Here is a 12,938-nt window from a genome sequence, read left to right as displayed (position 1 = left end):
AAAACACTGATGAGAACCGAAAGTGACTTGCCAGGGCAGTCCATACTATCGTTGTTTCGTTATCTTTAGGAATGTTTCCAACGTCTTACCCTGCAACAGTTAATACCTTCTGTGCAGCGCAGCACATAAAAACCACTTTGTAAATATAAAACACCTCTACCAACCAAATATACAAAAGCTGGCACGTTTTCCTGTCACGAGTTGGTTGGAAACGTGCTATCGGTATATCTTAGCATGAAGAGGGCGTTGCCGGCCGCATCTGCCAAGATGGCGCTGTGTGGCTGGCGACGTTTTTTTATTACTTGCTATGCGCAGCCATCCGAGGAAACCGTAGATCTTCTGGTATTCGTAGCTTCACGTTTGAAGAAATGTCATCGATTAGTTTTAACGAAGCAAAACATTTTGCATGCGTTGCGTTATGTTAATTCGCGTGATCGGTGTTAGTTACGAACCGTGACAGTTCGAAGTTTTTTAGTTATGCTATGTGGGTTATTCACTGTTAGCGGGCCGGTTAAGGAAGGAAGCTTTATCATCACTACTATAGCTGCCTACATTTCGCAAATGTTAACTATTTTATTGTAGATTATTGTAGGAAGTCGAAGCTTTAAGTACCGTTGGGTTTTTGTAGCAGTTAAGCTTGGAATTGAAAGTTCAATACAGTTATATACTTGTGGAAGTGGTTGCAATCCAGAAAAGTAAAGTCTCTGTTCTGTTGGACGCTCATGGTATTGCTCAGTGGGGAAATGGGTATGTTTTTGTAGAAATTTGTGTTTTCGTTGCACTTTATTTTGTTATTCAACATACCTTGAGAGATTGGTTGTATTTTGTTTATGAAAACAAACATCACTAATGCCAGTTTCAAATACTTATTTTCTTTGCTTTTGTTTCATATTCTCATCTCTACAAACACCTGGACTTACTCGGATTTTAACAGCTGTAAGTAGAAAGTTTTACGAAACCTTAGCTATAGTATAGTTTGTGCTGCAGTATTTACTTCAGATTAAAATATCGGATTGTCGAAAATTCCCAAGCAAACCTGAAGTAGTTTTCATGTGCATTTTACAGCAACAGCCGAAGGCATTGGATAGCTATGTTGGATTCGCGAATTTGCCCAATCAACTGTACAGAAAATCTGTCAAGCAGGGCTTTGAATTTACTCTTATGGTTGTAGGTAAGTAAAATAAATTAACCTAAATACAAGATTTGCACTACTAATTATTTTTTACTATTTCAAACACATTTAACATAGTAGCTAAATAAACATAAACTGGTATATACATATGTTCCGTAGAACAGTGTATGGTCCTAGTATTGATTGTGTTGCATGTTGAAGAAATGTAATCAATTAAAACTAAGTCATATGACCAGTGTGTTTGTTTAGGTGAATCTGGCCTTGGCAAATCAACACTTATCAATTCCTTGTTCCTCTCTGACCTTTATTCAAAAGACTACCCAGGACCTGCATTCAGAATTAAGAAAACTGTCCAGGTATAAATAACGGTTAAATATATTCAAATCAAAAATGACATTTATAAATTTGGTTACTATACATGGCACTTTTTTGCTAATGGAGTATGCATATAATTGTATTTCTATTAATAATGTAGTTAGCGAATTTTAACGGTTAACATTTTTATGATTGAACTCTTTTTTGAAGGTGGAAACAACAAAGGTTTTAATCAAAGAGAATGGAGTATCACTGAGACTCACTATCTGCGACACTCCTGGCTTTGGAGATGCAGTTGACAACAGCGACTGGTAAGTCAACATTTGTCACTTCTACAGAACAGAAGACTTTGTTTTGATCAGTTTGAGCCAAGTTCTTGGACTGTTTTACTTTCATTAATGATTAAAGTTACAGGGAAAATACAATGTCTGTCTCCTTGTGTACACATGCATGATGTATTGGCCACAGAGTTTGTTTTATTTGGGCCACTGGTTGTTTAGATAAATTTAAGTTCAATATTTACATTCCTACAACGTTTACACAATCAACAGTGAACTCGCAGACAGAACCATCCCTGTGTAGCATCTGGTAAAAAAAACCTTCAAGCGTACAGTTTGCTATAATTTTGTGGTCACCAAAATGTCAAGTCGTTTGCGGCAGTGAAAGTATGCCGCCTGCAATTTGAGCTTCTGCATATAATAAAAGTGACAGCCCATTTTAGCCTCAGGGTAGAGGCATGGTCATTTATCATACTGTGGCAAATGATTGCACAGGAGTTGCATTTGTTACATCTGAATCATATACCATTTGTGAGAAATAGTGTTTTTGTTTTCTGATTTTTGTGTCTTATAAATTACTGTAGAATATATTTTACCTTTTTATGATATTAATTGATTGGGCTGACTTGGAGCAACCACAAGCAAACTTAACCTCATTATACTGCTGAATTGCTAAAACCTTAGTTATGTTTTACTGTGTATTTTGTTGACTGTGGGTTATTTAAAAACAAAACAATTTTTTAAAACTTCTGTTCATTGGCCACACTATTTCCACTTATCAATTTAAACACACTTTGTCTGGTTTGTTCAACATTTTGACTTCATAGCTATAGTTTAAGCACCATGCTGGTTTTGCAACTACTTGGTTTAAAACAATTGCAATTAGTCTCCACAACTTGCCCTCATATATCAATAAAAGTATCATAAATGTCTTTAAAAAAAAACATTTATGCAAAATGGTTTGCCATATTCAGAGGGTCTGCATTTATATAAAGGCTTTATTATTTCCTTAAACAAAATTGGCATTTATGTGTCTTAAAGCACTGAAACTGAACCCATCACTGATGACCCAGGTTTTACTCATGGTCATGCAAGACTTGCCCCATTGTTATTTGATAGGTTTAACCCAAATATGGAGGCAAACTAATGCGCTGCAGATTTGGAATATTTTAACCCTGCTCAACAGTAAAGTCATGATTTTACATATTTAGATGTATGAACATTTAATCAGGAAAAGGCTTGTATAATGAAGTATATAGTTTTAATTGGTGCTTTAGTTTTGTCACCAAACCTAGTAAACAAATTGCTACTTGTTAAAAGTTTGTGGCATGACCTTTCAGTGAACCTTTTTGTGTAAGCATCTTTATTGTGACTGCAAACCGATCAAATTCAAATTTTATCTCACTACACTGTGCTGTACAGTAACAGTTCAAGTGCATTTCTTTTTTTTTGTCATGTCAGCGCTAATTTTGTCAATGCATTTATATTTTTTAATCCGCAATATGTTACAAAAGTATCTGTTATAAATTAAATCAATGTCGGTTGATGTTTTAGTATTTTAACATTTGTAAATCTTGGTGCAGTGGTGCTTGTTTAAGAATATTTATAACATACATATTTTTTTTGTTATTTGCAGCTGGCAGCCAGTAATTGGGCACATAGAAAGCAAATTTGAGGATTATTTAAATGCTGAATCTATGGTGAGCCGAACAAAGATTGCTGATAACAGAGCTCACTGCTGTCTCTACTTTATTGCTCCTACTGGACACGGGTCAGTGAATCTAATTTTTTATTGTTATTGCAGGTCTCACCCCCTTTGAATGTGACCAAGCGTGCTAAAAATTCCAAAGATACAAAAATCTTATGAATAACTTTACTGTCTGTCAATCATTTCACCAACAAATGTTAAATAAGTGAATGAAAAAATGATACTTTTTAGACAAAACTATGTGCATTGGTAGTTCAGCAGCAACAGTTTGTTTCAAATTTATTTAGTTCATTTGATGTTTTCCACAAGACCTAATTTGCCTGAATTACTTTTTAGTTGTTGAAAAGTGGTACGAAGTGAGTGCCCCTGCAAAGACCTATGTTATTGCGGACAAGTTTTAAGTGCCCTTTGTTTTACATTTCAGCCTAAAACCACTTGATATCGAATTTATGAAGCACCTCCATGACAAAGTCAACATCATACCTCTCATCGCAAAAGCAGACACAATGACTCCTGAGGAATGCCTGAAATTTAAGCAACAGGTTTGAGTTTACACAGTATTATGCTGTTTGCAGAGGTTTTTCTGCTGGCTGCTGATTGGTCAAACATGTTTTTGAAAGTATTCTATATATCTAAAGATGCAGCAACTGAATCAATGCCAACAAAATTAATTTTCTTTGTATATATATGACTTATAGCTACATTTTTATTGCAATATAAAGATTGCTTTCAAACTTTTTGGTCACACATTGTTTTAGTAGTATAATGTTACAAACAGATCATGAGAGAAATCCGTGAACACCAAATCCAGCTTTACGAATTCCCAGAGTGTGACGACGAAGAAGAAAACAGGCTAAACAAAAAGCTTAAGGTGAGAAAGCTAGACAGCACAAAGAAAGTTATTTTGTGGTAAACAGAATTTGAAGCTGACCATTATTTTCTATGGATCAGAGTCGAGTTCCCTTTGCTGTTGTGGGAAGCAACACGGTGATGGAAGTCGGTGGGAGGAGAGTCCGAGGTCGACAATATCCGTGGGGCATCGCTGAAGGTTGGTGTGCTGATTTTTTGCCACCTTGTTTTCTAATCTTTGAGTTTCGTTTAAAATACTGGGAGCGCATTAATTATTGTTTCATATGTTTTTCTTTTATCATTAATAAGCATGTTTTTAAATTTTCTGAGGAATTTTCTGTTTCTTACATTACAACCAAATATGTATTGTGCTGTACGTCTTTGATGTTCATTTGCTGGGCAAGTATTGAAGTGTCTGAGAATAATTCTATTTTCGTCCCAAAGGAGTCCCATATGGCATGCCGGGTGTATGTGCTTGGTTACATATGGCATCTCAATTGTTTTCTTGAGCTCTGCCTTGCAGTGTGAAACATATAACCCAATGTTAACCTTATTACATATATATGTGATTGCCTGCCTGGTGCATGTATGGTTGTAAGTTCATTTAAACTTTTTTCTTGTTTGTTTGCAGTCGAAAACATCGACCATTGTGATTTCACAGTGCTACGCGACATGTTGATCAGGTGAGAATAAAGTAGTGCTTAATAGCTCTTTTTGCAATAAATCAGTGTTTGTTTGGTAATAGTTTTCATGCCTCATTGTGAAACTTTAACTTTGTGGCAAGCCAAGTACTAAGCAGGCGCTTTGCTTTCAGCTTTCCGCATGTAAATAATTAATGCTTGCTCTTTTCCACAGAACGCATATGCAGGACCTAAAAGATGTGACCAACAATGTGCATTACGAAAACTACAGAAGTAAGAAGTTGAGCAGTGTCTCTACCACCACAAATGATGGAAGGACGAAAACACAAACAAAGTACAAAAAAAACGAGTAAAATTGTTTAAGCTGCGAAAACAATGTACAAATGACCTGTAAAGAATAATATGATGAGGAAATTGGATTTGTAGGTTGTTAGGAATGGCCACCTACATAACATGTTACACTTCAGTTGCTATTAGCTCTGGTGTGGCATTTCCTTTTGCAGTACTGCTATTGCTCCATATATGAACACACATCCAGTTTGGAACCTTGAGCTGATATGGGCATCATGAATAATGTTTATTTCTCACAGCGTATTTTGTTGCCATATATATGTATGACATCAATGCAGTGGAGTGTTATGTCATAAAACCTATTCGGCACATTTGTGGTCAATGTAATATTGTGTCTTTGTGTAAGGTTTTGAAGTAGTTGTCCATGTGCATTGTATGTGATAAAATAAGGTTTGTAGGTAGGTACTCACAGTAAATAAATTCAACTTCTTTCAAAAGTATCTGCTGGCCACAAAGGAACAAGCCAATGGACTTTACACAAGACTTATGAAAGCCAATGTTTTTTCTAGGAGTCCTCTTGCCCAGATGGAAGAAGAAAAGATGGAACATATGCAGAAGATGAAGAAGATGGAGATGGAAATGGAGGAAGTGTTTAAGATGAAAGTGCAGGAAAAGAAACAGAAGCTTCAGGACTCTGAGGCAGATGTAAGTAATATTTTTACATACTAGTTGGGTGGAGTCTTTCTATCTCAATTTAACAAAGCATGCATTAACACATGGATTTAACCACATAGAAAAGTTTATAATCTCACTGATATCCCAATTTAAAAAGTCTGGGACACTTTTCAAACCGCAGTAGCATACTGGTTTCCATTCTGGTTGATACGGTTAAGGGAATATTAGCATGCATAGGGAAAACCTTTCCCTTTGGCAGCATAAGGGTGCGCTTGAAAGGCACGTTTCGAACAGTTTCCGGAACTTCAATGGTGTAGTGAACGCTGGCTTGTCATTGGTGACGTTTGGTGTGACGTAAGTGCGACGATTAGGGCCTGCGTGTTGCTGGGCAGCAGAGTGCAGTAAGTGCTGTCCTGCAAGGATTGCCCGACGGAATCGAAAGAGCTTTTAGTGGTTTGTGCGAACTAATCGCTCGCCTGTTCGTATACTGTTAACCGCTAAACTCAGGGTTATTGCATGCACAATATTGCGAGGAGATACATAAAAGAAATTTCAAGAACAATATTGTTAGGTGGTAATTGGTTTGTCATTGGTTTCACAACGTTTTGATGCAATTCTATGCACACATTGTCCCGCAATTTGCAACTTTAAACACGAACCAACGAGCAAAATTCATTGTACTTTAATCTATTTTTTTTATTAGAATTTAACTTTTTCTGTATTCGATAAATTGCTTGAAATATTATGTCAGTGTACGACATGGGCCCATGTTTGCAAGTGCAATATTTTGTCAATCTATGGCCCAAGATTACATTCTCATCACAGCTAGATCAAAGTCAAAGCTCCTGCTGTTTGACTGAAGCATTCACAAACGTATAAAGCCGTTGAATAGAGATAAATTAAACGTTAAAACGGACGCAGCTCCCGCATTCGAAACACAGCACAAGATAGTTTCTCGGTAACCCGCCATTGTTTCAACGCGATTTTCATTTATATGCTGAGCAACGGTTATGCCAAGCCAGTAAGTTTTAAGCGTATACGCGATGGCTTCTAATTGTCGGCCAATCCTGTTGCTTCCTGCTCGGTTGTTCTTGTGTTTGCGGAAAGAATTCCTTCTTGGCCCATTGGGAGTTGGTTTCTGTCCATTGCGCCTGCACGCTTCACTGCGCACCGGGATTACCGTGAAAATTTGACAGCAATTTCTTCGTAGTCATTTTCTGGTACATTGTTGACTCCTCTGTCACTGTCAGCAGTTCGCCAGTCGCAAAGGAACACCTGTATGGTTTTGTAACTACTTTTGACAAACTTAGGAGGCGGTTTTGTGATTGTAGCAAAGAAAATAACAAAATCTTACCAAATTTACCAAATGCTTGTGACAAATCAGACTGCTGCACCATGTAACCATCTTTAAACAAAATTCCGGAAAAACGAGACTGCATTATTTATATCACCAGCCTGTAACCCTGAATATTTGTGTGCAGCTTTCGAGGCGCCACGAAGCCATGAAGAAGAAGTTGGAGCAGGAATATGCGGCTCTCGACGAGAAACAGCGCCATTTCGACAAGGAGAGGCAGGACTTCGAGGTGCAGCAACAGCGTCTGTCCGAGGAAAGAAAAGGAGACAAGTAAGCTGAAGCTTTAACCGCTTGCTGTAAAATACGCTTCTGTGTTATATATAACCCTGGTTAGGAATGTGACCTGTGTAGTAGTCATAGATAGCGTTTTGATTTAGCGGTTGGTTTTTAACTCGTACAAAGAAGGGAGTAAATCGCAAACCGTCACGTTATGTCTCATTTATAATAAACAAAAAAACTTGGCATTTGAATACCCACCGGTGTAATGCGTTTAAACTTCCATAGATTTTAAACGAACGGGCGATATTGGAGAACTTAAACCAACTTTCAAAAACAGACTGTGGATTATTCTTAACTTAAAACAACCGCTTAAACACATGTACATATGTAATACACGCGCATGTCTCTACTCATACAAGCTTCTTAACAAGCCAATACCCGGCTTGTTCGCTGCCCATATATCGATCCAGGGTTGCAGGCGTGTGCCTGGACGTAGCGTATGACTTTAACGGGCTGCGTTCCTTATTTATATACCGTAGTGGGTTCGCTACACGATCGATGATTGGGCGCACACGCGTGTTTTACACTTCCGTCCGTTGTCGCGTCTTCCCCGAACCACAACTCAATGCGCGATATGACGTCATACCATGGGTCGCCGCGTAACGACGGGTGATTAAAGCCCCGAGGTCCATTTAAGTAGCGCTGGAAAGATACAACGGAGGTTGATACCGCGAAATTTGCCTTTTAACGCGAAACCGCTGCTAACGCTCAACGATACGTATGCAGTTGTGCATATGGATGAGGTCATCCGAGGTCTGGCTTTAATACGGTAATAATTATGAAACCCTTTGCGTAAAGTTGAGCGCCATTGTTTTCATTGCAAACAGTAAATTTGTTATTTAAATTTCTTGAACAAGCCATTTTTCCACCGAAACACATTTTCTCCCCAGTTTCGTTCCATCTTACCAGTAATCAAAAACGCAACTACACAAAGTTTTTACTAAAAGCGAGTAATTCGTATGGCTGCTGCACGGGTTTTTGCGTGTGTTACTACTGCTCTGATTTGCATGCGTTTCTGTTGCACCACTTCTGCGGGCAATCCTCAACGTTCAGCACAGTTCGTAACGTCTTGAAGGCCAATCGAGGTGTCGCAATTGCCTGGTCGATTAAGACAAATCGCTTGTGTCGCGAATCAAGTTCACTTTGTTTAAAACTCAATCCAGATCTCGAATTCATCCTGTTGGTGTTGGTGACACTTAGCTCGCCATCGAGTTTGGTAAACAATTCGAGTTCGCAACACTGACATTGAAGTAGTTATGGGTTAAATTTGAGTTCGGACAAAAAAGAACAAAGCACGTAACTGTGAAAACAACCGAAATCTATAATTTCCTTGGTAAAAAATAGTTTTTTTCGTAACCTTGGTCAACTAGGAGAAATCTCAACATGATTTACCAAATAAATTGGTGTAACAAAGTTAAAATTGGAGTTAGCAATAACAGCATTCCAGTTTTTTGTAATCACCACACCTCAGTTTACCTAACAGTGTGATCACGTATGGGGAACCACCGGTTAAACGTGTGACGTTTATTTTGCCTGCTCAATATAGCATTGATGTTTGATTACATAGATGCACATGCATTTGATTGACTTACATTTACGTTATGTTATTTGTTTCCCTCCCTCCCAATCCTGTGTTTCCACCCCAACCCCGAATTCCCCAAACCTCCTTACATTCCCCGGTCACGCTTCACTGCACCTCTCGCATGGCTTACCTGCCCGGACGTGATTGACCGATCTCGCCTTCGTCGCCTACAGGACTCTCGACAAGAAGAGGAAAACCAAAACGCTTTTCTAAGCCCGGCACCTCCGTTCTGCCTCCCGCATGCGTCTTCCAGACTCATTTTAAACCGAACACGCCAGCCTGTGGGCTCAAGTAGCGCACGAAGAGCCCAGAGACCTTTTCTAACCTGCAGAATGCAACGAAAATAACCTTATTCGTCCCCATGGCAACCTCCAGCATGGCGTGTCACAGACCTTCTTTTGTTTCTCACCCTCTTACGTGCTGTTTGCGTTTTGTGTTGTTTTTTTTGTGTTGTTCGAGTTAACGACGCCCTGCATGTGTGAATCATATATATACATATGTTATATTGCGCGCCCGCCGATAGTGCTTTATATATCAGCGTGAATTATATTCCAAACATCCCATACAATTGCCGGGGTGTAAACAGACACTGCCGTATACGTAGGAGCAAACAAGCACATGTTACGGTAAACAAGATTGTTTTACGCAAAGCGTGATCATTAAAGTTGTATCAAAGTAATCGGCAGTGCACGTTGCAGACTTCTTTTGACTTTTCTCTCATTTTTCGACGCAAAAACCGCCTTTTTTCGCGAACAAAGAAACAATTTTGCTCCCCGTGAAATATATAGCCGCTGGAGGGCGCGCATGGGATTTTCCGGCTTTGTTTACCAACGCCAGGTTCCCGTTACTTCGTTAACACCACGTACCACCAGCCTATTTTTTCGTCATATTGCATGGCGCCAGACCTTCTTCTAATAGGACCAAACTATTCCAAGTATCAAGATATTGCCGTGGGCCCAAAATATTGTCGAAGTGGCGCCTCGTTTATTGGGAATTCGTTCCGAGGCCTGCTGTAGCAAAGGGAACTCAGGCGCCGCTGACTAACCCCGCCGTGCCATTTTACCTGTCCTCCTTATATCTAAACGTCTTGTCTATCTAGCCGCGTATGTGTAAATACATCCCATCTATATGCACTCACCCTCATGCATTGCCCGCACGTTTAAGTTACTTCATTTCGAATCCCGAAGTAAAGGCGAACGACCCGTGCGCTGAAGGCGAATCAAACTGTTGCCTCGCCCCGTGCCGTTACTGTCGTGCCGCCTTTTAACAATGCTCCAAATCACCTTGTCACTAACATTATTGGCTGGTGTCTCGCCACTATCGAGCCTTCGTCGTTTGTTTTCACGACTACGGTTTGCGAATAAAACCTTAATATCATACACATGTGCTGGTTTGGCTTCATTTGTTTTCAATCGCAGCCGCACCCTCGGACGCAAGAAGAAGTGGTAATCTGAAGATTTTCTTGGACGAGTTTCAAACATTCCCTGACAGTCGCAACGACCTACCCTGTACTTTCAGGTTCTGTAAATACAAAGGCAATCACTACGGCCAACCTTTGCCTCTCAAACGTTTTCATTAGACAGTTCGATCATGGTTTGGTTGCATGAAGTATTTCAATTCCAGCCTTCATAACTGTAAACCTGCAGACCTACGTAATGTTGACTTGCCATTGTTACGCATATCGACACAAACATGAAATAAGTGATTTGAACTAAATCTTTCATATTTTGAAAAATGTTGTTAAGCATGAGGTTCTCTTGGCGAAAAAGGGTGTATTGACTTCGTCGCTGATGACTTCTTATTCGTGTGACATTTTTTTCCTCCGAGGCCTTTTGTTATGGCTGTATTACTGCTCTGTGGCAAAATAAACAATATTACCATGCGTTTAGTAGGTTGTGGTATTGAATTAAGTGATCAAAACAAGAGGGGTGGCAGAATAAAACTTAGAGCCAAGCAAGATACTTATTCAATCAAGGGCATTTTCGATCATTGGCGAAGTCAGGGGGGCTAAAAAAATCCATCGCCCTCTCCGATATCTATCCAAAAACTCATATGATGTATGCCTAATATTTTTGTCGCTAAATGAGTACATAGCTATGGGCCTATACAGGCGCCAGACAGAGAACGCCTGTGATAAGCTGAGACCAATCTTAGGATAACCCTTTTGTCGGCCACTGTACCGTTTTTTTTCAGGGGTGGACCGGCCCAACGCCCACTCCGGGTTCCGCCTCTAACTATTCAAACGATCGAACAGCAACCTAAACTCAATTGAGAACAAGTTTTCAAAACTAAAATAATGCATACCGCTAGTTTGTTAAAGTTTTAAAAGGTGCACAGTTGGCCATCCACAGAGTTTCTCACCAATGAAATATGCTTTTGGGGACGAAGCGTGTAGTAATTACTCCATGACAATATACAACGACATATTTGTTTAATCACACTGGCAACGTTACAAATTCTAAAAAGGAAAATAGTGTGAGGTTACGGTCATGGGATATGTAATTTCAACAATGAACGTGCGTGATTGAGCAGAAAGAACTTGTTCATTCTGATTCTGTGCCCAGTCAGTCTGAATCTGAAGTGTGGCTGTGGGTTGCTGAGCTGGGCTCGTGTTGTTCTTTTGTGTTGCAATTTGCCTTGTCATTCCCTGGTTAATTGCTAAATGCATTAGGTCATTGTTGTTATTTGTATGCTAAGCATTGCAAGTTTTGTGAGAAATGAATTTATTATGTTTAGTTAGTGATACAAACAATTTAATAGTATTTTAAGGTAGGATACATAAACCTTGGCTATTTCGGATTTAGTTGATAATCCAGATCTTCACGTAGTTTAGACAAAATTAGAGGTACAAATAATTTGTCAAACTGTGTTTTTTTACAAAAAGCATTGGATATCATATATCCCTGGTAAAATTGTTTTTTTTCACATCTTGATCTTGTAATGTGGTTTGGGTGGATTTTCCTGAATCAACTGTACATTTGGACATTAAACCACTGTTCCAGTTAATTATATATATGTGTGTTTATTCTATTTACAGTTAGATACTTGCTTCACTGCATCGTTCTCAACAACATTGTAACATCTGAGTCACTTGACTACCATTATTGCTGTGCGTATGAGTTCAAGTCAACAGTACTATTCATCACCAAAAATAAATGCATTCAGTGTGTATGGTCAGAAACATGTGTTCCCGTGTTTTTTAATCTTAGGTTGTAAAAATGTCCACGCTGTGGGCAATAAAGGCGATGTCCTACTATCCAAAAATGTCAGGCTTGAAACAAACGTCTTATGCAGTACCTTGGCTAATCCTGATGAATTTACTAGTCAAATTGAATCCGGATTCACAAAATTTACTGTAGTTATTATAATTCTGCTTTCTCAAAGCCTGGATCAGCTTAATATGTTTTTTTGTTTAAAACTCTAATGTTAACTGGTATAAGATACCAACAGCAAACATGTTTGCACAGAATCCAGACGGACTAAAAAATGTTTTGTAATTTCCATGCAGAAAAGTTTTGTGACTGGGTCTTAGTGTCAGGAATTATCTGTTTTATTACCTTGATGTTGCTGTGTTCATTTCATTGACTTACTGTGAAGTGTTGTGTTTGAAGAAATATATGTTTTGTTTTGGTCCATGCTAGAATTAAGTGGACAAAGAGTGTGCACACTGCAGTTTAAATGAATGAGTATCATGTTGTTGCAGGACAGGATTATCCACTATGAAGGTCCTCACATGGTGATCTCAGCTGTCATATTTAGATTATTGGCATCATAGCAAAGTTAGATCAAAGCTACTTCAGTTCATGAACTGCCATATTTACAACATTTAACTTA

The 12,938-nt window shown here is 38.8% G+C and overlaps 1 protein-coding gene across 2 annotated transcripts; it reads left to right on the top strand.

Annotated features, from left to right (window-relative positions):
* The first annotated feature begins 901 nt into the window (after positions 1-901).
* Positions 902-10,986, top strand: LOC145889797 (septin-7-like). 2 transcript variants are annotated; one of them, XM_082980831.1, is made up of 13 exons: positions 902-936; positions 1,066-1,171; positions 1,382-1,488; positions 1,658-1,758; positions 3,362-3,496; positions 3,858-3,975; positions 4,212-4,304; positions 4,385-4,481; positions 4,914-4,965; positions 5,138-5,257; positions 5,784-5,919; positions 7,371-7,513; positions 10,523-10,986. In XM_082980831.1, exons 2-13 carry the CDS (start codon positions 1,162-1,164, stop codon positions 10,551-10,553), a joined length of 1,143 nt encoding a protein of 380 aa, XP_082836957.1. In that variant the 5' UTR covers positions 902-936; positions 1,066-1,161; the 3' UTR covers positions 10,554-10,986. The 2 variants fall into 2 exon arrangements, with proteins under 2 accessions (XP_082836957.1, XP_082836956.1); XM_082980830.1 differs by lacking the exon at positions 10,523-10,986 and adding an exon at positions 9,278-10,499.
* Positions 10,987-12,938: the final 1,952 nt, after the last annotated feature.

This window comes from Ascidia mentula, chromosome 2, assembly GCF_947561715.1.
Source record: "Ascidia mentula chromosome 2, kaAscMent1.1, whole genome shotgun sequence".
NCBI classification, from domain to species: Eukaryota; Metazoa; Chordata; class Ascidiacea; order Phlebobranchia; family Ascidiidae; genus Ascidia; species Ascidia mentula.
The sequence above is the reverse complement of the archived record's forward strand: the minus strand, read 5'-3'. Positions and strand labels throughout refer to the sequence as shown.

Bases quoted from the DNA above. Each gene is read 5' to 3' on its own strand.
- LOC145889797 (XM_082980830.1), top strand. The intron at 1,489-1,657 runs GTATAAATAACG...TCTTTTTTGAAG, and splicing joins GAATTAAGAAAACTGTCCAG to GTGGAAACAACAAAGGTTTT. The intron at 4,482-4,913 runs GTTGGTGTGCTG...GTTTGTTTGCAG, and splicing joins TCCGTGGGGCATCGCTGAAG to TCGAAAACATCGACCATTGT.